The sequence below is a fragment of the Macaca fascicularis genome, chromosome 9 (assembly GCF_037993035.2).
Source record: "Macaca fascicularis isolate 582-1 chromosome 9, T2T-MFA8v1.1".
NCBI classification, from domain to species: domain Eukaryota; kingdom Metazoa; phylum Chordata; class Mammalia; order Primates; family Cercopithecidae; genus Macaca; species Macaca fascicularis.
The window spans coordinates 133911226-133936851 of NC_088383.1; the positions used below are offsets into that span (position 1 = coordinate 133911226).

At 40.5% G+C, this 25626-nt stretch overlaps 1 protein-coding gene across 3 annotated transcripts in view; it reads left to right on the plus strand.

Moving 5' to 3' along the window:
- The window catches only part of ZRANB1 (zinc finger RANBP2-type containing 1), a 71643-nt gene that overhangs the window by 24099 nt on the left and 21918 nt on the right, over window positions 1–25626 (plus strand). For 2 of the 3 annotated variants that reach the window (XM_045361726.3, XM_045361725.3), the window contains one exon: window positions 1654–2504. In XM_045361726.3, coding sequence (XP_045217661.1) covers window positions 1691–2504 — 814 coding nt within the window. In that variant the 5' untranslated portion in view covers window positions 1654–1690. Of the gene's footprint in view, window positions 1–1653; window positions 2505–21153; window positions 21276–25626 lie in introns of those variants that run through there. The other variant, XM_065521582.2, reaches the window with a different exon arrangement.

The following is a 25626-nucleotide window of genomic DNA, read 5'->3' on the forward strand; positions in this document are numbered from 1 at the left end:
TTGAAGAGAAACCTGGCCAAGATGCTGAAACACCATCTCTACTAAAAATATAAAAATTAGCCGGGCATGGTGGCATGCGCCTGTACTCCCAGCTACTTGGGAGGCTGAGGCAGGAGAATCGCTTGAACCTGGGAGGTGGAGGTTGCAGTGAGCTTAGATTGCACCACTCTACTGCATTCCAGCCTGGGCAAAACATAGCAAGACTCCATCTCAAAAAAACAACAACAAAAAAGGAAAGATTTAACCCTCTAGGTTCAGGAAAAATCCCTGAGAAAGAGCAAAGCTTCTGTGCTCTGCCTAGGATTTCTTTCTCTTTCCTGCTGAAAAATAGGTGTTGGGATGATACCGAGTTAATAAAAGTATTTAAGAAAAGTGGCCAGTATCTAAATTCAAGCCATTAAAAAAAAATCATTAAATTTGTTATATAAGTTGCTTCATTTATGAATTAGTTGCCATTAAATTATGAAGTCTTTCTTCATTATAGTGTATTGTTAGCCCATTGTTGAATCCTAGGACTCTTTTAAGTAGTGTGAATATATTTTAAATATGAATTGAATTTTTTTTTTTTTGTGGGGGGATGGAGCCTTGCTCTGTTGCCCAGACTAGAGTGCAGTGGTGCGATCTTGGCTCACTGCAACCTCTGCCTCCCGGGTTAAAGCAGTTCTCTGTCTCAGCCTCCCGAGTAGCTGGGATTACAGGCGCCCACCACCATGCATGGCTAATTTTTGTATTTTTATAGAGACGGGGTTTCACTATCTTGGCTGGGCTCGTCTTGAACTGCTGACCTCATGATCTACCCACCTCAGCCTCCCAAAATGCTGGGATTACAGGCGTGAGCTACGATCCCTGGCCATGAATTAGATTTTGAGTATATTTTAAATATTCAAAATTTAAAATATTTTAATCATGAACATTCACAATTACATTGGAATGATTATGCTACTAGTTATTTCAGTGACCTTCCACAGATTTAATTTTCCCCAATACAGTCTTCTTCTTTTTGCTCCAAATAGAACTGGATTTTGAGGCTACAGAATATCAAGGAACTACCTATTTCATAATGTTACTTTGTTAATTGTAGCCATTACTTCTTAACATGTTTCTTTACTACCTGTGCTAATTAAGAACAGTGGATAATTAGCATTTTAAGCTGCTTTTCTCCCTTAGTGAGAGTGATAAAATTTGATCTTCTGAATTCATGAATCATAATCTGTGTTCATAATTTGAGAATGGTTATGTGTTTAAGCTATTATTTAGTTTGTGTTGTTTCCTCTACCTTTGTCTCTTTAAACTATTGGTTACTTTTCTAAATTGATGTGATGGCCTCCCTGAAATTAAACATTTCTATTAGTGGCTTCCCTTTAATCTCATCCTTCTTAGATCAAATCTCCTTATATTTCCTGCTTATCTCTTTTTGCATTCCGAAGTTCAATTTTATTAAATCCCAAGGTCCAAGATTTTTTCTTTTGAGAATTTATCTCCAGTGTTTCTATGGAAATCAAAAAAGAAAATTAGGATAATTCAATGTCAAAATGTTACATGCATCTTTTGAGAAATTTATATTTTGTAGGTTGAAGGGCATGCTTTTTGGAGAGCATATTTTTGGAGGTGGAATGTAGTTATTTTAATAACCATGTCCTATATTATTTATAGCTTCCTGCCTGACACAGCTCACTTCAAGAAGTGCACAATGTCAGAACGTGGAATTAAATGGGCTTGTGAATATTGTACGTATGAAAACTGGCCATCTGCAATCAAGTGTACTATGTGTCGTGCCCAAAGACCTAGTGGAACAATTATCACAGAAGATCCATTTAAAAGTGGTTCAAGTGATGTTGGTAGAGATTGGGATCCTTCCAGCACCGAAGGAGGAAGTAGTCCTTTGATATGTCCAGACTCTAGTGCAAGACCAAGGGTTAAATCTTCGTATAGCATGGAAAATGCAAATAAGTGGTCATGCCACATGTGTACATATTTGAACTGGCCAAGAGCAATCAGATGTACCCAGTGCTTATCCCAACGTAGGACCAGGAGTCCTACAGAATCTCCTCAGTCCTCAGGATCTGGCTCAAGACCAGTTGCTTTTTCTGTTGATCCTTGTGAGGAATACAATGATAGAAATAAATTGAACACTAGGACACAGCACTGGACTTGCTCTGTTTGCACATACGAAAACTGGGCCAAGGCTAAAAGATGTGTTGTTTGTGATCACCCCAGACCTAATAACATTGAAGCAATAGAATTGGCAGAGACTGAAGAGGCTTCTTCAATAATAAATGAGCAAGACAGAGCTCGGTGGAGGGGAAGTTGCAGTAGTGGTAATAGCCAGAGGAGATCACCTCCTGCTACGAAGCGAGACTCTGAAGTGAAAATGGATTTTCAGAGGATTGAATTGGCTGGTGCTGTGGGCAGCAAGGAGGAACTTGAAGTAGACTTTAAAAAACTAAAGCAAATTAAAAACAGGATGAAAAAGACTGATTGGCTCTTCCTCAATGCTTGTGTGGGTAAGTTTCTGTATTCTGCATTTTTTGAATGGGATGGGAAAAGGTAGTAAAAATGATACGAAAACAGCTGGGTGTGCTGACACATGCTTGTATTTGTAGTCTTAGCCACTTGCTTGAGACCATGAGTTTGAGGCTGTAGTATGCCATGATCGGTCTGTGAATAGTACCTGCACTCTAGCTTGAGCAACATAGTGAGACTGTCTCCATGCCCACAAAAAATATGTATATGTGTGTGTGTGTATATATATATATATGTGTGCACAAAGTCACCAACATTTAATTCATTCAGCATGATAGCTGTACTTTCAAGTATACATACATAAAAATTTGTGTATCTCTGATCTTGTCATAACTTTGTACTAAGTTGCCCACAATTAATTGTGTTCATGTCTCTCCATTACTGGAGGCAGGGGAAACTTTTAAGTTAAAGCAAAGGTTTTACACATCAATGGTAAAATATATACCTGGACTTTAAAACTGCTACTCTGTTTATTGTAACAAGATGTAACTGAGGAACACCAGCTGCTGTTTCCAAGTATTTGTAAACAGTGTGAGCATCTTGTGATGATAGAAGCTTTAGTCAGATGTTAAAAATACCACAAAAATGTGTGACTCCAAGAAGTTGAACAAACATATTGACCTTGAAAATACTGGTGTTAATTTAACATGAATGTCATGTAGTAAATATTTGCAAACTTTATGGAACTGATTACATGTAGCCAGCTGATTCCATACTTCAAGTTATGGTTCGTAGGTAATACTGTTAAAGGACAGAGACATAGGAGAGCAGAGTTTTTTTTTTCAGTTCTTGACCTTGTGAGTTAATTGTGATGTAATTCACAAAGGCAGTGACTTGAGTCTTCAGTATTTTTTTGAGTAGATTAGATGTTTGATTTTATTAAATTATTTGGATGGGCTGCTTACTTTGACGTTCAGTCTGATTACTAAGTTTAAACTTTGTGTGGAACAATAGCTAAGCCTTAACTATACCTTAGCTGTATGTTTTCCCTCAGTGCCAATTTCTTTTTTTTAATCCCTCTGGGTCCAGCCCAAGAATATGGAAGTTTTAGGTGTATGAACCTGTGAGTCCTAAGAATTGATATCCAAGAAATTGTGAGTTTTAAAATTAATTTTTATGTATATTATATATATCATTCCCCACCCCCCCAAAGATGGGATCTCAGTCTGTCACCCAGGCTAGAGGGCAGTGATGCAGTCATGGCTCACTGCAGCCTCAACCTCCTGGGTTCGAGTGATCTGCCACCTCAGCCTCCCCAGTAGCTGGGACTCCCTATTAGCATGTACCACTATGCCCTGCTATTGTTTTTAATTATTATTTGTAAAGATGGCGGTCTCCCTATGTTGCCCAGGCTGGTCTTGAACTCTTGGGCTCAAGCGATCCTCCCACCTCAGTCTCCTAAAGTGTTGGGATTATAGGCATAATTTGCTGTGCCCAGCTGAAATCCTGAGTTTTCAATTTTAGCTTTGTTCTGGCAAAAAAGAATATTCCAGCAGACAAATCCTTCTGACCTCCAGATGTAGTAGGCACTTAGCAGCTCTTAGTTCTAGTTTCCTCCCATCCTGAGGATGAGGGATGAAAACACACCAAGCCATCTTCTGTCTGTTGTTCCATTTTATTCCACTAATTTTTCTGCTCCAAATTGAGGGCAACATATAGTATGATTGTCAGTTAAAAAAATTTAAATAGGAGATACAAAAGGGTTTTATTATTAGTTTCCTTACTGAGATCAAATTGATTTAACATAAAAATTCACTGTTTTGCAAGTGAACAACTCATTTGGCATTTAATGCATTCACATTGTGTAACCACTACCTCTGTGTTGTTCCAAAACATATTCATCATCCCAAAAGGTAACTGTATGCCCATTAAGCAGTTGCTGGTCCCTACCCCTACCCGTTAACCCTTGATAACTGCCAGTCTGCTTTTGGTGTCTGTGGATTTACCTATTCTGGATATTCATATAAATGGAATCTTTACATATCTATGAGCTTTTGTGTTGGGTGTGATTGTCTTTTAATTGCTTGTATGCCTTTGGAACACTCTTAAAATCTTTTTTTTTTTTTTGCAGGGAGTAGTGTACTATGAATACTTGGACTACAAGATGGTGTTATAGTACATGTAGGTTTATAGATGAAAATGAACTAGACTTCATTGTGACGGTTTTTAACCTCACAGTGAAGGTCAATAAACCGCACTAAAGGTCATAGAATCCTTTAGGGATCAGGGCTTCACTTCAACCCCAGGTTGCTTCAAGTCAGTGGATCTCAGGATAAGAACACCTGATTTGAAATACTTTCTCTCCTTGAAACATACAAGTTAGATGAATCAACATGTTTGTCTTTATGACATTATTTCTTCTTGATCCTGCCTTTTTCTACATATTCTTACTTCTTTAGATGACTAGCCATCCTTGTACCTCTTTGCATTTTATTTTTTTGAGTCAGGGTTGCAAGGCTGGAGTGCAGTGGCACAGTCATGGCTCACTGCAGCCTTGACTTCCTAAGCTCAAATCATCCTCCCACCTCAGCCTCCTGAGTAGCTGGGACTATAGGCACATACCACCACGCCTGGCTAAGTTTTGTATTTTTTTTGTAGAGATAGGGTTTTACCTTGTTACCCAGGCTGATATCTTACTCCTGGGCTCAAGCGATCCACCCACCTCAGCCTCCCAGAGTGCCAGGATTACTGGGGTGAGCCACTGGGTCCCGCCCATCTCTTTGCATTTTAATCACTGACTTCAATTTAAAAGTGGAACAAGGCCAGGCACAGTGGCTCATTTCTGTTAATCCCAGCACTTTGGGAGATCGAGGCAGGTGGATCACCTGAGGTCGGGAGTTCGAGACCAGCTTGACCCAACATTAAGAAACCCGTCTCTACTGAAAATACAAAATAGCTGGGCGTGGTAGCGCATGCCTGTAGTTCCAGCTAGCTGGGAGGCTGAGGCACAAGAATCTCTTGAACCTGGGAGGTGGAGGTTGCAGTGAGCCAAGATCGCACCATTGCACTCCAGCCTGGGCGACAAGAGTGAAACTGTCTAAAAAAAAAAAGGCCGGGCGCGGTGGCTCAAGCCTGTAATCCCAGCACTTTGGGAGGCCGAGACGGGCGGATCACGAGGTCAGGAGATCGAGACCATCCTGGCTAACACGGTGAAACCCTGTCTCTACTAAAAAATACAAAAAAACTAGCCGGGTGAGGTGGTGGGCGCCTGTAGTCCCAGCTACTCAGGAGGCTGAGGCAGGAGAATGGCGGGAACCCGGGAGGCGGGGCTTGCAGTGAGCTGAGATCCGGCCATAGCACTCCAGCCTGGGTGACAGAGCGAGACTCCGTCTCAAAAAAAAAAAAAAAAAGTGGAACAAAAACTTCTACCAATAGGACCGGTATTGGATTTGACCTTGTTTTATTTACAAAACGATTTGTCATTAAGTTGCTGTTTCTACCTGCAAAGTTTCTAGATTCTCAGGGCCAAGAGTTGATTGTATTTGGTTCTTGGTAATGTGGACTGTGTCTTTCCTATCAGCAGATTTTTTTTACTGTTAACTGTACGATGTCATTCTGAACTGTTATACATAAGGTTATAATTATAGGCCTGTTTCTATGAGATAGCCATATTCTGATGTGTAAACATAACTGAAATATGTTAAATACTTTTTAAAAACTTGTTTACATTATGTTGGGTTAATTAAAAAAAAGGCTTGAGCAGTAAGACTAACAGAAGTTCATATGTACTCAAAATTAATCTTTACTTCCCTTTTCTGCCTGCCTTATGTTCCCCAGATTTCGTTAGATACAGTGTATTTTGGGTTGTTGATGTTAAGTGTTTTTTAAAAAATCCATCTCTACACTATATACACTGAGTATAAAATGTGAGACTTTTCCATTTAAAGTTGGAAAAAAATGTCAACCTCAGGTCAGCTTTAGAGCTGATAAACTAGGAATGAGGAAGATCCAGTTGTTGAGAGGGCAGATGTCAACTAAGGCATCAACAGTACTGAGCAAACATATTGACATAGCCATTGGGTGTAAGTTTCACATAAGTCAAATTATCTTATGTGGTGAGAGGATGTTGGGGACAGCTGTCCCAAAACCCGACATCTGTAGTGGAACCTGAGGTTGAGAATCAGGGTGGTAAAGGTAGAGGTGTGAATGTAAATGTACAGTTGCCTCTGGAATGTCTGCAGTTGGTGCTAGATGTTTTTAGGGACATCAGGTTTTTAGGGCAGTCATGTCAGCACTCACCATAGACTGCTTTTCTCACTGGGTAGACAACAATGTATCTAGAGAATAGAGCAACACTACCTAATGCCCTGCTTTTATTCTGCTATTGTATTGAATCAGTTGCCTTATGAAATTGTACTTCAATTTGTGTACATAGCTATGTCCTTTTTTTTTTTGAGACAGAGTCTTGCTCTGTCACCCAGGTTGGAGTGCAGTGGCCGGATCTCAGCTCACTGCAAGCTCCGCCTCCCGGGTTCACGCCATTCTCCTGCCTCAGCCTCCCGAGTAGCTGGGACTACAGGCGCCCGCCACAGCGCCCGGCTAGTTTGTTGTATTTTTTTAGTAGAGACGGGGTTTCACCGTGTTAGCTAGGATGGTCTCGATCTCCTGACCTCGTGATCCGCTCGTCTCAGCCTCCCAAAGTGCTGGGATTACAGGCTTGAGCCACCGCGCCCGGCCCCAGCTATGTCCTTAAAAAGACACAGGGTTAGATAAAAATACCATATTAAATCTGTGCTATAACTTGTATTCCTGAACCCTAGACTCATATATCCAGCTGCCTATTCAGCATCTTTCCTGGAGTGTTTAATAACTCAAGCTCATTTCAAGCTCAGTGATGCTAAAACAGAACTGGTCTGTCTTTCAAATCTATTTTTTTCCCAGGCTCTCATCATGGTTGATGGCAAATTTCTCATTCCATTGCTTGTGCCAAAAGCCTTGGCCCTCCTTGATTCTTCTTTCTCTTATGCCCCACTCCTATTTCTCAGAAGATCCATTGGCTCTACCTTCAAAATATATCTGGACTCTGACCACTTCTCACTATTCTTGTCCAAACCATGATCCCCCCTTGCCTTTGCCCTCCTTACAGTCTGCTGTCGTCAAAGGAGCTAACTCTGCTCAGAACTCTCTAGTGATCACCTGTTTTACTTGGATTAAATAATAGCCAGAGTCCCTCAAAAAACTCTACAAGGCCATCTACATGCTCTGTATTGCACACTTCAGCTTCCTTCCATATACTTTTGACCCTTGAACAACACAGGTCTGAACTGTGCAGGTTCACTTATACTTAAGTTTTCTACCAGCTCAGCCACCCCTGAGACAGCAAGAACAACCCCTTTTCTTCCTCCTCCTCCTCAGCGTACTCAAGGTGAAGACGACGATGATGAAGTCCTTTATGATGAGCCACTTTGACTTAATGAGTTAGTAAATGTATTTTCTCTTCCTTAGGATTTTCTTAATAACATTTTGTTTTCTCTCATGTATTACAAGAATACAGTGTATAATACATATACAAATATGTGTTATTTGATCGTTTATGCTATTAGTAAGGCTTCCGGTCAACAGCAGGCTATCAGTAGTTTTGGGGGAGTTAAAAGTTATACATGGATCTGCTACTGTGTGGAAGGTTGGTTCCCCCTAATCCCCATGTTGTTCAAGGGCCAAAAATATGTTATCTCTGAACTAATCTGTTTTCCACCTTTTCCATTTCATTCCAGCCACTCTTGCCACTTTTTTTTTTTTTTTTCTATGAACAAGCCCTCAAGCCTTTTACTTGCTGTTTCCTCTGCCTGGATTGCTCTCCACCTTCACTTCTTTTCTCAAGTATTGCCTTCTCAGTGAGGTCCTCTATGAGTGCTGTATCCAAAACTTCATCTCTGTCCATTATCCCTCCCCACAGCGTTTTCTTCATAACACTTCTAATATGCTTAATCATCTCATTTATGATTTCTCTCTCTCTCCTCTAGAATTTAAGCTTCCTGAGGGCCAGTAATTTTATCTGTTTTGTTCAAAACTATCTTAGCATGTAGAACAGTGCCTGCTACAGACATACTGGGCACTCAGGTATTTTTATATCAATGAATGAATGAATATTTTTGGGAACTGGGGTCTGGACAAACCTTTATCCTACTCCTCCTATGAATTTCTAGATTCTTTGCCTGCTTCCTAGCTCTCTGTGTTTTTCAGTAGTTGGGACTTAACCCAGGAGAGCCAGTTTTACTTCTCACTGGTTGTCAGGAAGACTGAGGTAGGTAGTGGGTATGAAAGGGTCTTACAGGAAAGGATATAGAGGCTTCAGGGTATAGAGGCTAATCACCAGGCAGTCTATGGATATGAAAAGTCTAAAGTCAGGTTTATGTTTAATTTCTCTACCTTCCTACTTTCACTCATGGCAATATTTTTTTTTAAAAAAATCATTCTATGTGTTTGCTGTAACTATCAAATGAGATTTTTTCCTTGAAATATTTTATTCAGTTGTCATTGGACCTACTTCTTCCTAGCTGGCATTTTATCTCACTTCCTAGACAATAGCTGCATCTTTCTTAAGTTTAGGAGCTGAGATTTGGTTGGGGCTGTTGAAGGTATGGGGGAAAAAGTCAAACTTAAGTAACAAGTTCACATTGAAACTGTATATATGTATATACATGTATACACACGTATATATACTCATATGTACATATATACATATATATACACATATGGACTTATATACACACACACACAGATTTTTTTTTTTTTTTGAGACAGGGTCTTGTTCTGTCACCCACGCTGGAGTGCAGTGGTGTGATCACAGCTCACTGCAGCCTTGACCTCCTGGGCTCAAGCAATCCTCCCACCTCAGCTTCCCTAGTAGTTGGGAGTACCTAGGTGTATGCCACCATGCCCCGCTAATTTTAAAAATGGTTTGTAGAGATGGAGTCTCCCTGTGTTGCCCAGGCTGGTTTCAGACTCCTGGACTCAAGTACTGGGACTACAGTTGTGAGCCACCACCTGGTGTGAAACTGGAATTTTTATGCTGAAATACTCAGTTGTCCAAAGCAGTGGTGTGAACAGCTTTCACTATAGGGAATATGTGAATCAGTAATGCCTCCCGGTGCTCCAAAGTTTTGGGGTGACCTGAAGTGCACGTGCAGTGGTGTTCCCTGTTGAGAATCACTGACTTATGAACCGAACCAGAATCTCTTCTTTATCAAGTAGCAGGCTGAAGTGGCATCATGAGGATTATAATTCTGATGGTTTCTGAGCAAAATTTGTCCCACTTTCAGAATTTTGACATGTCTATACAGACTTAGATGATATTTATTTATTTATTTATTTATTTGAGACAGAGTCTCGCTCTGTTGCCCAGGCTGGAGTGCAGTGGGGCATCTCAGCTCACTGCAAGCTCCGTCTCCCAGGTTCACACCATTCTCCTGCCTCAGCCTCCCCAGTAGCTGGGACTACAGGCGCCTGCCACCACTCCTGGCTAATTTTTTTTTGTATTTTTAGTAATAAATAAAAGCAAAAAAATGAAAACACACTATTGATGACATAAGTTATAGTGTCCAAATTTGCGTTTTTAACTTGCCCGTTGACTTCCTTATAGGTTTATCTCCCTCTACGCCCTCTTGGGGCTTTTTGGGTGATTTACATGACCGATAGAGTGGCAGGCAGGATAATGTCCACATCCCACCTCCCCGTGCCTACATCCCAGTCCCCAGGATTTGTGAGTAGGCCACCTTACGTGGCAGTAGAGGTTTTACAGAAGTGATTAAAGATTTCTTAAATGGCAGGGTTATCTGGGTAGGTGGTGTAATCACAAGCGTCCTTGTAAATCACAGGGAGACAGGAGAGAAGATTATAGATGGGACCATGAGAAGAGAAGTGGATGCTTGGGAGAGTTGCAGGGCCATGAGGCAAGGAATGTCAGCAGCCTCTAAGAGAAAAGGCGGGGCTTTTCTGGAGCCTCATGAAGGAGCACAGCCCTGCCAACACCTTGATTTTAGCTCAGTGAGAGCCTTGCTGAACTTCTGACCTCCTGAACTGTAAGACAGAAAGTTTGTGTTATTTTAAGTCACTAAGGTTGTAATCGTTTGTTAGAGCAGCAATAAGAAATTAATACAAATAGCTTTTTTTTAAAAAACAAATAATAGCTTTTTTTTTTGAGATGGAGTTTTCGCTCTTGTTGCCTAGGCTGGAGTGTAATGGCGTGGTCTTGGGTCACTGCGGCTTCTGCCTCCTGAGTTAAAGAGATTCTCCTGCCTCAGCCTCCCAGGTAGCTGGGATTACAGGCGCCCACCAATGTTCCCAGCTAATTTTTGTATTTTTAGTAGAGACGGGTTTCACCATGTTGGCCAGGCTAGTCTCGAACTCTAACCTCAGGTCATCTGCCCACCTTGACCTCCCAAAGTGCTGGGATTACAGGTGTGAGCCACTGCGCCCAGCCCTAAACAAATAGTATTTTATTTATTGTTTTATTTTGAGATGGAGTCTTGCTCTGTCACCCGGCCTGGAGTGCAGTGGCATGATCTTGGCTCACTGCAACCTGTGCCTCCCGGGTTCAAGCAATTCTCCTGTCTCAGCCACCCAAGTAGCTGGGATTATAGGTGCACACTATTGTGCCTGGCTAATTTTTGTGTTTTTTTGTTTTAGTAGAGACGGAGTTTCACCATGTTGGCCAGGCTGATCTCAAATTCCTGACCTTACCTCCCGCCTTGGCCTCCCAAAGTGCTGGGATTACAGGTGTGAGCCACTGTGCCCGGCCAGCAAATAATACCTTAATTTGACAATTTCAGAAATTTTACTTAATTTTCACCAGTTCCTAGAGGAGGTCAGAGGCATTGTTAATAATGAAATAAGTTGAGTTACAGAGGGGCTGACTAGTATGGGAAGTAGCTGTCCTTTCCAAGACACAAATAGTAACGGTGTTTCTTTCTACTAGATATGGTTGAGGGTTAATACTGGAGCTTTTTTTTTTTTTTTTTTTTTGAGATGGAGTCTCGCTCTGTCTCCCAGGCTGGAGTGCAGTGGCGCGATCTTGGCTCACTGCAAGCTCCGCCTCCTGGGTTCACGCCATTCTCCTGCCTCAGCCTCCCGAGTAGCTGGGACTACAGGTGCCCGCCACCATACCCGGCTAATTTTTTTTTTTGTATTTTTAGTAAAGACGGGGTTTCACCGAGTTAGCCAGGATGGTCTTGATCTCCTGACCTTGTGATCCGCCCGCCTCGGCCTCCCAAAGTGCTGGGGTTACAGGCGTGAGCCACTGCGCCCGGCCATTACTGGAGCTTTTGAATTATGTTTGATGCCTGGGAATATTAATGTTTTCAGCCCTGGCTTTTTTCTTTTCTCTCCCCTCCCCTCCCCTCCCCTGTCCTCCCCTCCCCTCCCCTGTCCTCCCCTCCCCTCCCCTGTCTTCCCCTCCCTTCCCCTCCCCTGTCCTCCCCTCCCCTCCCCTCCCCTGTCCTCCCCTCCCCTCCCCTGTCCTCCCCTGTCCTTCCCTGTCCTCCCCTGTCCTCTGTTCTCTTCTCTTCGACGGAGTCTTACTCTGTCACCCAGGCTGGAGTGCAGTAGCGCTATCTTGGCTCACTGCAAGCTCCACCTCCCAGGTTCACGCCATTCTCCCGCCTCAGCCTCCGGAGTAGCTGGGACTACAGGCGCCCGCCACCACGCCCAACTAATTTCTTTGTATTTTTAGTAGAGACGGGGTTTCACCGCTTTAGCCAAGATGGTCTCATTCTTCTGACCTTGTGATCCGCCTGCTTCGGCCTCCCAAAGTGCTGGGATTACAGGCGTGAGCCACCGCTCCCGACAGCCCTGCTTTTTTTCAAGTCAGTGAAATAAATATGCCTGTATGAAGCTGATTGCTGTGGCCCAGGGTGATCTGCTACTTGCTAATATTTTACAGCATTCCATAATTAGGTCACATTGTTTGGACTTTACTTTTTGTGTGCGGTGTTTCTGTAGTGTGTGTTCTGTTTGTTCTGCTCATTTGGCCTATTTTTGGTTTGGTATACCAAAGCTGTTTGGACAGTCTTTCAGTGTTTAGAACTTTTCCTGTTCTATGGATTACTTTGCAGTTGTTATTCTGTGTTGGTAGCTCAGTTGCAGATTTGTGATCTAATATGTCATTTTTTGAGATCATCATCTGCGAGTTTAGAGAGGAAGCTGGTGAAGTTGTTCACAGTTATGGCTACTTTTTAAGTGCTGGGTTATGAACTTTGATTGTATACTGATGCCAAACTAGTGTTCTACTGAAAGATAACCTTCTGATTTTGGTGTCCTTTTTTTTTTTCTTTTGCCTTTCTTTTCTTTTTTTCTGGAGACAGGATTTTGCTCTGTTACCCAGGCTGGAGTGCAGTGGCATTGATCACAGCTCACTGCAGCCTTGAATGCCCAGGCTCAAGTGATTCTCCCACTTTCAGCCTCCCGAGTAGCTGGTACCAGAAGCATGCACCACCATGCCCAGCTAATTCCTGGAATTTTTTTTTTTTTTTTTTTTGTTTGTAGAGGCAGGGTTTCACCATGTTGCCCAGGCTTTTCTCAAACTCCTGGGGTCAAGTGATCGGCCTGATTCAGCCTCCCAAAGTGCTGGGATTACGGGCGTAAGCCACGTGCCTCGCCCTTTTTTTTCTTAATACATTGTTTTACATATGAATAGAGGGCAGAACCAGTAAACAGGTCTTGCATCATATTAATAGTTTTGAACATTTAAAACTAATTGCCCTTTTATTAAAGACAACAACACAAAAATGGTTTGAGTTAAAAATGGTACATTAAAAGTTTTTTTTTTTTTTTTTTTTTTTGAAACGTGGTCTTGCTCTGTTGCCCAGGATGGAGTGTAGTTGTGTAACCTCAGCTCACTGCAACCTTTACCTTGTGGGTTCACACGATCCTCCTGCCTCAGCTTCCCTAGTAGCTGGGATTACAGGCATGCGCCACCATGCCCGGCTAATTTTTGTATTTTTAGTAGAGAAGACGGGGTTTCACCACGTTGGCCAGGTTGGTCTCGAACTCCTGACCTCAGGTGATCAGCCCACCTTGGCCTCCCAAAGTGCTGGGATTACAGGCGTGAGTCACAGTACCTGGCCCCTTTTTTCTTAATACATTGTTTTTCATGTGAATGGAGGCAGAACCACCAGTAAACAGGTCTTGCATCTTAATAATAGTTTTAAACACTTAACACCATCTAATTGGCTGGGCTTAAACATTTAAAACCATCTAATTGGCCAGGAACAGTGGCTCACGCCTGTAATCCCAGCACTTTGGGAGGCTGAGGTGGGCAGATCACGAGGTCAGGACATTGAGACCATTCTGGCTAACACAGTGAAACCCCGTCTCTACTAAAAATACAAAAAATTAGCCAGGCGTGGTGGTGGGTGCCTATAGTCCCAGCTACTCGGGAGGCTGAGGCAGGAGAATGGCGTGAATCCGGGAGGCGGAGGTTACAGTGAGCTGAGATCGTGCCACTGCAGTCCAGCCTGGGCAACAGAGACTCTGTCTCAAAACAAACAAACAAAAACCATCTAATTGTCCTTTTATTAAAGACAACACAAAAATGGTTCGAGTTAAAAATGTGAAAAGGTTTTTTTGTTTTTTTTGTTTGTTTTTGTTTGTTTTGTTTTTGTCTTTTTTTGTTTTGAAATAGGGTTTTAACTCTGTTGCCCAGGCTGGAGTGCACTGGTGTAATCTCAGCTCACTGCAACCTCCATCTCTTGGATTCAAGTGATCCTCCTGGTGAGCCACCATGCCTGGACACATTAAAAGCTTTTAATAGGATCCAAAATGTATACAGACTTCTGTAGCAATTTTTGGTCTGCATGCATAAAAGGAAAGTGAGTGCTAGAATACTGGCAATGCCTTGTATGTCCTTGGCTAACTTTGCGTGATACTCTTAAGTGTGATGGGTGTGTAGCTATAAAAACTGCAATCATTTCACTCCACATTCTTGATTGTGGGTTTACTTCCTATCCAAGGTAGTTCATGTAGGTAATAAGAGTTATTTTTAGCACCATGAAAGAAGTATTATCTTCAGGTAGTTTTTGGTTTTCAAGTTTTTAAGGATTTCCTGTTTTGATTTTGGAACAGTGGATATAAAGTAACATTTTATGTCATGATTTTTAAGTGAATTGTGAGAATTTCCAGCAACATAAAATATTCTAATCTGTAGGGAACACACATGCCTGTGCGCACACACACACTTTTCACCTCTTTCCTTTCCACTATTAAATGATGCTGGCCAGTTTGGTCTGGGATTTGAAAGTACTTCCTGACACCTGTGATAAAAAGAAAACTTCCAGGAATGAGTGTCTCTATTAAGGCAAATGGATGGTGATGGCAGAAATAAAGCCCCAGTATTCTCTTGGTTGCCTTTAGTATGTCTGAGACATAATTCTCGACTTTCAGAAATGATTGATTACACAGGGTTGCCAACCAGTAATGTGCCTTTTTATGCTGAGAAAGGGACTATGTCACGTGATTCTTGATTATGTGATACATTTGAATATGCACCATTGATTTAGTAACGGCTTTCATTTAAAAAACAAAGTACTATATTAAATGAACACATTGAATTATGAAATCCAGATGTATCCTTTAAATATCAAGTATAAAAGTATGTGTTTTGCCTCTAGAGAATTGTTGGGATCTAAACTAACTTTAAAAAGTTGCATTAAACTGGGCACATGGTTAAAAAATACCCAGGCAGCACAGAAATGCAAATATAAATAAATGCAGTAGTTTCTTCTTCTCTCTACCTCCAGTCCTGCTGTGCTTAGACAACCACTATTTTCCCTGTCATTCTTTTATTTTATTTTTATTTATTTTTATGTTTTTGAGATGGAGTCTTGCTCTGTCGCCCAGGCTAGAGTGCAGTGGTGCGATCTTGGCTCAGTGCAACTTCTGCCTCCCAGGCTCCAGCGATTCTTGTGCCTCAACCTCCCAAGTAGCTGGGACTGTAGGCAAACTCGCCACCATGCCTAGCTAATATTTGTGTTTTTTAGTAGAGACGGGGTTTCACCATGTTGGCCAGGCTGGTCTCGAACTCCTGACCTCAAGTGATCCACCTGCCTTGGCATCCCAAGGTGCTTGGATTACAGGCATGAACCACCATGCCTGGCCCCTGTCATTATTTTATAATGAGAAATTTCAAAACCTGTATAAAGGTTACAAGTGTAATATATTGAGCACCATATGCCTTTGACCAAGATTTTCCAGTTAGTTCTTTGCTATATTTGGTGTCTCTGTCTGTATGTCTTTCTTGTGTGTGTTCTCTGAACTGTTTGAGTTAGCTGAAGACATCATGACACTTGGCATGTGTTTCCTAAGAACAAGGACTTTTTTTTTCCTATATAACCACACAGTATAGTTATCCAAGAAATTTAATACTGAAAGTTTATATTTAGTTTCACCAATAGTTTCAATAATTGCTGTTGCCCCACCTTGTTCAGTTAAGGGTTATACATTGTGTGTAGTTTTGTCTCTTTAGTCTTCTCTAATCTAGAACAGCGCCTGTGTTTTTTTTTTTTTTTTAATTTTTAAAAAATTTACTCTTTCATGATTGACATTTTTGAAGATTCCACTTTTGCAGAATGATCTTCAGTTTAGATTTGTGGATTTCCTTATGATTAGATTCAGTTTAAACATTTATCTTTTTTAGAGGAGGGAGGAATACTATCTAGGTGATATTATTTGAGGCAGCAGCTCCGATATCTCAGAATAATGTCCTTGTATCATTGTTCCTTTTTTTTTTTTTGCAATTTATTTTGAGGTAAAATATACATAAGATAAAATTTATACCATTTTACTCATTAAGTGTATATCAGTAGCATTAGGTACATTCTTATTGTTGTGTAACTATTTTTACCATTCTCTCTAGAGCTTTTTTACATCTTGGAAAACTGAAACTGTGTATCCATTAAATAGCTCCATTCCCCCTTCCTCCAGCCCCTAACAATCATTATTCTACTTTCTGTCAATGAATTTGACTGCCCTAATAACCTCATGAATGGAGTCATACAGTATCTGTCCTTTTGCTTATTTCACTTAGCATAATGTCTTTAAGGTTCATCCATGTTGTGATCTGTGTCATAATTTCCTTCCCTTTATTTTTTTTTCGAGAGGAAGTTTCGCTCTGTCACCCAGGCCAAAGTGCTGTGGTGCAGTCTGTGCTTGCTGCAACCTCTGCCTCCCAGGTTCAAGGGATTCTCCTGCCTCAGCCTCCCAAGTAGCTGGGACTGTAGGCGTGTGTGCCACCATGTGTGTCTAATTTTTGTATTTTTAGTAGAGTCGGGGTTTTGGCATGTTGGCGAAGCTGGTTTCGAACTTCTGAGCTCAAGTGATCCACCCGCCTCAGCCTTCCAAAGTGTTGGGATTATAGGCGTGAGCCACTGCCCCGGCCAGAATTTTCTTCCTTTTTAAGACTGAATAATATTTCATTGTATGCGTATACCACATTTTGTTTATCTTTTCCTCAGTTGATGAAAATATATTATTTCTTTTTCATCAAATTTAGACATTTGTACTGACTTCTTGTAACGATCTTTGAGAGTTTAGTTCATTTTTGAATAATAAAGGCAGACTACTTGAGACTAGCATGTGCAACATGGCGGGACCTCTTCTGTATTAAAAATAAAAAACTTAGCTGGGTGTGGTGGCGGGGTGCCTGCAGTCCCAGATATGTGAGGCTGAGGTGGGAGGATTGCTTGAGGCAAGAGTTTGATGCTGCAGTGAACTATGATCATGTCAGTGCCTTCTAGTCTAAACGACAGAGCAAGACTCCATCTCAAAGAAACACAGACTATATGCATTGTAGACCATTTCAGAGATAAGAAAAGCTATGAAAAAATAAAAAGTTTGTAATCTCACTGCCTAGAGGAAGCCTGTCAGATTTTTTTTGTGTATTTTCAATCTTATTTTTTTTGCATTTATTTACTTTTACATAGTTGAGATTATATTGTATATCCTTTTTCATTGAACTTTATATTTTGAATCAACATGTACCTTTTAAAAATGTGTGATATGACATTGAATTGCTGCGCCTTAAATTAACCTGTTCTTTATTAGCAGCACTTTGGGAGTCCCTGTGGAGCTGTCTTTCCTGATGTTTGTTATTAAGAATGGCATGCTGTCTCATTTTATTAATCATTTGTATTTTTTTCTGTGAGTAGTTGATTCATGTCTTTTGTTCACTTTATTTGGTGATTTTATCAAGTTACATGAAATCTATATGAAAAATACACATCTTAAAAATATGTACCAGTCCCAGTCTGGGCAACAGAAAAACATTTTTGACCTTGGCCTCCCCAAAGTGCTGGGATTACAGGGGTGAGCCATGGCGTGTGGCCTCAGTTACTTTGCAAAATTGTCTTCGTTTTTACCTTTTCTTTGTTTGTTCATTCATGCATTCAGGTACTTACCGAGTGTGCTCCCAAGCACTTTGAAAGAAGTCATGGCTCTCAAAGAGTTTATGGGGCAAATAGAATTTAGCAAGCCAGGATAGCTCAGCAGAGGAAGTATAGGGTCCTAGAAGGAGCATATAACTTAATCGCATTAGGAGATTTGGAGAGGACTTTTGGTGACATCTAAGCTGAAACTTGAAAGAGAAGAAGGAAGAGTGTTTCTGTTAGTGGGAATTGTATGTGTTAAAAATCCAGGGTCAAGAGACCAAGGCACGTCCAGTAACCTGAGAGAAGTCAGTTGGTTGGAGTGTAGAATGAGGACTGTGAGAGAGAACCTGTAGGGAATGTTGGGACTATTTAACCTGGTTAAATAGGTTAATTCCTTAACCTGGTTAAGGAATTTAGCTGTTAGCCTAAGGGCAGTGGTAAACTCCCCCCCCCCCGAGATGAGATCTCACTTTGTCACCCAGGCTGGATGGAGTGCAGTGACATGATCACAGCTCACTGCAGCCTCAACCTTCTTCGGCTCAAGGGATCCTCTCACCTCAGCCTCCCAAGTAGCTGGGACTACAGGTGCATGCCAGCACACCTGGCTTATTCTTTAAATTTTTTGTAGCGATTGGGTTTCTCCCAGGCTAGTCTTGAACTGCTGAGTTCAAGCAGTCTGCCCTCCTTGGGCTCCCAAAGTGCTGGGATTGCAGGTGTGAGCTGCCACGCCCGACCTAGTGGTAAACTTTTGAAAAGGGAGCGCCTTAATTACATTTGTAGTCTAAGAAGACCACACTCACCCTAGTGTAGAGAAGAGATTGGGAGCGAGCAACACTTGAGATGGCAGACCAGTAGAGTAAATGATAGCAACTTACCTACAGTCATGTATAGCTGGGGTAGAGTCAGTGGAGATGGGGAAAGGGAGATTTATTTGAAAAAGACTTAAGTAGAATTGACAAAACCTAGAAGAACTGATACTGGGCTGAGATGAGAAGGAGGTTAGAAGGCCAGATTTTTGGTTTGGACATCTGGGTTGGCTAACAGTATCATTTTTCCTGGACATAGGAGAGAGAAAGTTTAGGTTTTTTTTTTTAGAGGTTTTGTGGTGAGGATGCTTGATGGATTATTGGATACATGGCTCTGAAACTTTTGGGGATGTGTGCTTGTGGGGCTATTAGTGTTTACCGAAGCCGTGAAGTTCCTTTTTCAGTGGCAAATTATGGAAACTTTCTTGTTTAGCGTTTCTGGTTGGAGACCTTAATATTGACTGGGTTACTTTTGAACATTTCTTGATTTTCTGTCTTCATTCTGTTTACTTTTGTCTAGAAGAATTAAATGTATATAATATGAACAGTATAAAGTTATAATAAATTATGAAAGTTTTTCCTTTTATCCTTTCTTCCTTGCCCCTACTTCGTTTTTTTTTTTTTTTTTAAACAGAGACAGGGTCTCACTCTTGTTACCCAGGTTGGAGTGCAGTGGCATGATCATGGCTCATTGCAGCCTCGAATTCCTGGGCTCAGGTGATCCTCCCAAGTAGCTAGGACTACAGGCATGCATCACTATACCTGACTAATTTAAAAAATTTTTTTGTAAAGATGAGATCTTACCATATTGCTGAGGTCAGGCTGGTCTTCAAATTCTGGCTCTAAGTGATTCTCCTGCCTTGGCCTCCCAAAGTGCTGAGATTATAGGTGTGAACCACTGCACCCAGCCTCCCATTTCCACTTTTAAAATGTTCACTTACCCTCTAGTAAAAAAAGGTGGGCTAGACTAGTTTCTCCCGGCCTACCTGAGATAGTATAAGTATAAAAATCTAAAATTTGGTTTCAAATTCAGCCAGGGTAACTTGGCAGTGTGGCAAATGAAATTTTTATTTTTATTTTGAAGTCAGAAAAACTTTTGGATGTGACTTCAGCAGTGAATGTGGTTTTGGCATACACTATTTTATGAGTTTCAAAATCTACTTTTGGAATCTAAGATTTTTTTTTTTTTTTTTTTTTAGGACAGAGTTTCACTCTTTGTTGCCCAGGCTGGAGTGCAGTGGCACAATCTCGGCTCACTGCAGCCTCTGCCTCCTGGGTTCAAGCGATTCTCCTGTCTCAGCCTCCTGAGTAGCTGAGATTACAGACGCACGCCACCACGCCCGGCTAATTTTTTGTGTGTTTTTGGTAGAGACGGGGTTTCACCATGTTGGCCAGGCTGGTCTTGAACTCCTGACCTCAGGTGTTCCACCCACCTCGGCCTCCCAGAGTGCTAGGATTACAGGTGTGAGCCACTGCACCTGGCCGGAACCTAAGATTTTTAAGAACCGTAATTTCCTTTCAGTTGAGTATTTTCAGTGATATTTTAAGTGATCTTCATAGTTTGAACTCATGTTCATCTGTTTTATCCCATTAACATTTGTCCCTGTCTCTGATCACTTGTCCCAAAGATAACTTTGTGGCATGTTTCCTTTAAGTCCTTCCATGTTGCTTTCAGCAGTAGTTCTTCCTGCTTGGCAGGATCTTCTTTCTTAGGAAAGTATCTGTTAGGTCAGGTATTTTTTCATGACTTCAGGGACTTCTGTTTTCACAAGAGTGGCTTGTTAACACTCTGATCAAAGATGTAAGGAGAAAAGAGCTCAGTAGTATAGACTATATTTGACATAGTTTGTCACAACTTACAGATAATTTAAAAAGTTTTAATTAGCGAATATTTGACTTCCTTCTCTCATTGAATCTTTTATTTTTCTAAAGAGGATGTTTTAATAATGGACAGTGAGGTTATTGAATACAAGCTAGACTTGATATAGATTAAATTTAAGAATTTGTTTATAATTTTGATTTTCATCTGTTGATCTTTTGAATAGGTTATTGTTTGTAGCACTGTTCTAGGAATAGAAATAGTAGATCTTAACTTGTTGCTATTATTATGTGGAAAATACAACCAGGAGGTGGTTTGGCCTGCTCAGATTATTTCCGAGACTGTTCCTGTGCTTTTGCCTACCTGAAGGTACACTTTAAAAAATATTGAAGTCATTTTATTTAAAAAGCAGCTCATTAATTTTTCAAGAATTTCCTGTGAATATCTATGCCAGGTTCAGGATTAAATGATAGCCAAATGCTTATGACATAAAAAAGTATTACTGGGGGGTATAGTTTCCTTTTAATATGAAAACCAGTTAAATGAGTTAAACTCTGGCTAGAGGAAAACCACATCTGCATCTTTCTCTGACCATGGTAAAGGACATTCTGAACATTACCACTTAAAACTAACTTTTCTCTTCAAGGGTTCCTGAAATTGTGCCAGCTGACTCCAGGTCCACCCTGACCCCACAGCATAAACCATGCTGTGATGTCACAGCTACCATAGAACTCCAGGGTAGTGTTGGGCTGGCCCATGTGGGCTCAGGTAAGTCCTGGCTTTTTTTTTACCATTTGGCATTCTTTTCAAAGTTAGTAACCATTACAATTTTAATGTCATAAAGGAAAATAAGGCAAAACTTTGAAAACTGTGCCATATATGGGGGAAAAAAATAAGTCTGTTTTCTAAACATCTATGAGCCAGCTCTAAATTCTAACCAATGGAGTTCCATAGTAGCTGTGAAGTCCCCAGTGAGTCATTGACCTGTGGCTTCAAAATATGTAAACTCTGCTCCTGGCCCAGCTTACGGAATAATATGTTTGCTTTTTATTTTTTTAACTGTTTAGCTAGTGATATATAACATAGTGGCTTTCATTTATTCTTAGTCCTTCATGTTTTAAGAAGTGTATTAACCATTTATTTGTAATTATGTTTCGCTATTAGGCTGATTGTGCATTTCATTCAATTTTGAATGTATGATGATACTGCAGATTAGTTTTATAAAATTAATCTCAGAGTGTCTTCAGCTGTCCTTTTGTCTTCATAGCATGAAGGAGGAAGGGACAGAAGGCATAGTACACGTTTGTTAAATTTTTAAAAAAGTACTAAGAGAAAGATATTTCGGCTGGGCACGGTGGCTCGCGCCTGTAATCCCTGCACTTTGCGGGGCCGAGGTCAGGAGTTCGAGACCAGCCTGATCAATATGGTGAAACGCCATCTCTACTAAAAATACAGAAATTAGCTGGTGTGGTGGTGTGCGCCAGTAGTCTCAGCTACTCGGGAGGGTGAGATAGGAGAATTGCTTGAACTCGGGAGCGGAGGTTGCTTTCAGTAAGCTAAAATTGCGTCACTGTACTCCAGCCTGGGTGACAGAGCGAGACTCCGTCTCAAAAAAAAAAAAATAAATAAAAATAAATAGATGCTTCAGTTACTCTTGGAGGCATTGTGAGATGTCAGTAACCTAGCAAAACATGTATATGTTGATTATCTTCTCTTGGAACTTTTCATTTTTTCCTGGCCTTTGTCCTATAAAGTGAGATTTTAACACTTGCATTTATTTGTTGTCTTTTCCTGTCTACCACCTCTTCTACCTGATTCCTACATTCTTTTTATCTCCTGACATTAAAAGGTGCTCAAAGTGTAATTACGTGAAGAACTCAGATATTTTGTAAGGTTTTTTTTTTTTTTTTTTTTCCTTTTTTGCATATATTACGATGCTTTTTCCCTGCTCCTTAAGTAGAAAACATGCGGTGGCTAAAACTTTAAATTATATGCGTATGGGCCAAATCCTATTAAACACCATGTCTACAACAAAAACCTGTCTGTGAAGTAATGTCTAAACTTTCAGAAGTTCTCTTTGAGCAGTGTGCAATAAAGACATAGCAAAAATTGGGATAGTTCAGTGACATTTTCATGAAATTTGATTTGTAATAAATTTACTAATCTTTGTAGATGAAAATGTACCAGTCACCGAGACTATGAACTTTTATGCTTAATGAAAAGAATGAAATTACATATTCCTCAAACACTAGGTAATAAAATAATTTTCTTTTAAATATTATTTTTTACCTATACTTAAGTGATGTGTGTTTTTCCTGCTCTGGGAAGTTTGGAGAATTTCATGCTGTCAAAAACTGAGAATAGTCTGTTCTCCTCATCTTCTGTGTGTCCGCCATGCTAGGGAATGGGCAGTATGCCCGTTTGTAGTTTCATGCAGAGCATGGAGTAGGAGGGACTAATTAAGTGTTTTTGATAATTTTGTATTAGGTCAAATAGAAATCCTAGTTGTGTTTGTGTATATCGGCTTTATTGAGATATAATTTCACATACCATGCAGTTCAACATTGGAAGTTCTGGTTATATTTTTAAAAAGCACTTAATGAAAGCAGAATGGGTGATGATGTTGTACATTGTAGTTCCAAAGTACAATCTGCTAGTTTTGTTGTGCTATGTAGTCTGCACCCCACTGCCCAGTGCTCATTAACTTCTAATTACAGAAATCTCTCAGAGACATTAGAGAGGAAATCTTAAGAATTTCTGAGATGAGATTCTTCTAGACTTCAGCTATATGGTGAGTTAGCTAAAAACAATAAAGTGATTTGAAGATCTCCCCTTCTTCCAAGCAAAAGAAGGAAGTTATTTGGTGCTTAGCTTTAGATCACCTCATCTTTGTCTTTGAGAAATAAAAAATAAACATGAACACATTAAATACAAACACCTACATACATGCATACACATACATTGTACAGCTCTTCCTCTTTGTTTTTTCAGGTAAGTTGATCAGACTCGTGGGTTGTTTTTGGAAGTGTTCGGAACATTTTTTTATGTAATACAAAAAGTTTATAAGTAGATAATATTTTTAGATTAGAACTAAAGACTATAAAAGGTGCATTGATGCTACATATACCTGAAAATAGTCAAGGACTTTGATAAGACTGAAGGGAAAAGTCATTGCCTTCATGCAGAAATGCTGTGGAGTGGAAGGAAATGGCATGGGCATGCTCAATCCTCAATAAAAGAAAACTGCATTGAATTATCTTAAAAGTTATGGGTCCTACCAGGCTATACTTAATTGTTCATTAAATAAGTTAAGCAGAAGTTTTACAGTTCTTTTTGTATTTGAACATAATAACTGGAAATAGAAAACTCTTCAATCATAGATTTGTTTTTAGTTCAAGTAGCACTTTCTGGTCTATTTGAAAGGCTTGCCCCTTTAGGAAGATTTATAACCTTTATCTCATGCCGTACTTGATTAAGCTTTACCTTGACTTCTCTAGGGCGCACTGTTCCTCATAAGGATGTGTTAGGTGGGTGGAGGCGGGGCATATGTAGCTGAATTTGTTATATGCGTAGTGAGGAGTTTATCAAGCTACATTGCTGTGAAAATAATTCCTATAAGTAGGCATTCTTAATATAATTGGTTTTCAGCCTGAAGAATGTATATGTCTGTGTTTGGGGCAGGGGGTCATTTTTTTTTGGAGAGGATCGAAATTTGCAGAAAGGACTGCTTTGAATATTGGAGTCACATTTTCCCTGTCTTTGTACTTCTCATATTGCCTGGCAAGGCGTTCCTGTATATCATGAGGATTCAGTAAATGTGGGAATTATTTTGAAGCCTTGTTATCTTTACTAATGGTAGAAAATTGTTGCATTTTACCAATCTGTTACATTCTAAGGAATATGTCTGATCTAATTCCTAATTCAAGATGGCAATTAAAATACTTTTTTAAAAGTACACTAAGAATATTTTTACCTAGTATTAGTATTCTATCCAGCAAACACATTTGTCTTGATGTAATTTAGGAAGCACTTAGAAGTATTTGGTCCCACAAATAATTTTTTTTTTTTTTTTTTTTTTTTGAGGCGGAGTCTCGCTCTGCCGCCCAGGCTGGAGTGCAGTGGCCGGATCTCAGCTCACTGCAGGCTCCGCCTCCCGGGTTCACGCAATTCTCCTGCCTCAGCCTCCCCAGTAGCTGGGACTACAGGCGCCCGCCACCTCGCCCGGCTAGTTTTTTGTATTTTTTAGTAGAGACGGGGTTTCACCGTGTCAGCCAGGATGGTCTCGATCTCCTGACCTCGTGATCCGCCCGCCTCGGCCTCCCAAAGTGCTGGGATTACAGGCTTGAGCCACCGCGCCTGGCCATTGCTTTAAACCCCTTTTGTGGTAAATTGGAAGCTAATCTACCTTTTTTTTTTTTTTTTTTTTTTTTTTTTTTTTTTTTTTAGCCCAGGCTGATACCCATACTTTACCAGACTGCTTAGTAGACAGTATTACTGTATTTACCTAACATTAACTTGTGTTAAGGTTAATAAAATGGCTCAGTGGTAATGGAATGTTCTTTATAGATTTGGGCAGAAGTGATGTTTCTGTTTCCCCCCTATTCTAACTGGATTGTAATGTTTTATTTTAGCACATTTTATTTGAAATCATCTGGTTCAACTTTTACTTTATTAATAATTCTTAATGGGTATAAGGAAGACTTGGCTGTGAGAGAATCTGAAATCAAAATGTTGCCAACGTTTACTTACAGTGAAGATGGTTTCAGTTGCTCCAAGTTGTTTCAATGCTAAAGAGCAGTATGGAAAGTTCAGCATTTGTTTTGATTCTGCTTTAAGAATGCAGTGTAAAGGGCAGGAGGAGCTCAACACCAGCTGGAAGCACATCCCTGTCTCCTTGGTTTCTGCAAAGTCAGGATGAACGCAGGACCAGAACTGGGGGCTCAGTGTCTCTTGTGACGTTTGGTTTCTTATACTAGATTATCGATCTTCGATCCAATTCTTACAGTCTAATAATTCCTCTAAATCCCACCAGAGCCTGGAGCCTGCACTGATGGTAAGGTAAATGTGTAGGCAGTTCTAGTTCTGGAAAGAAAATTTTTAAAGGGAAAGCAAAAAACTA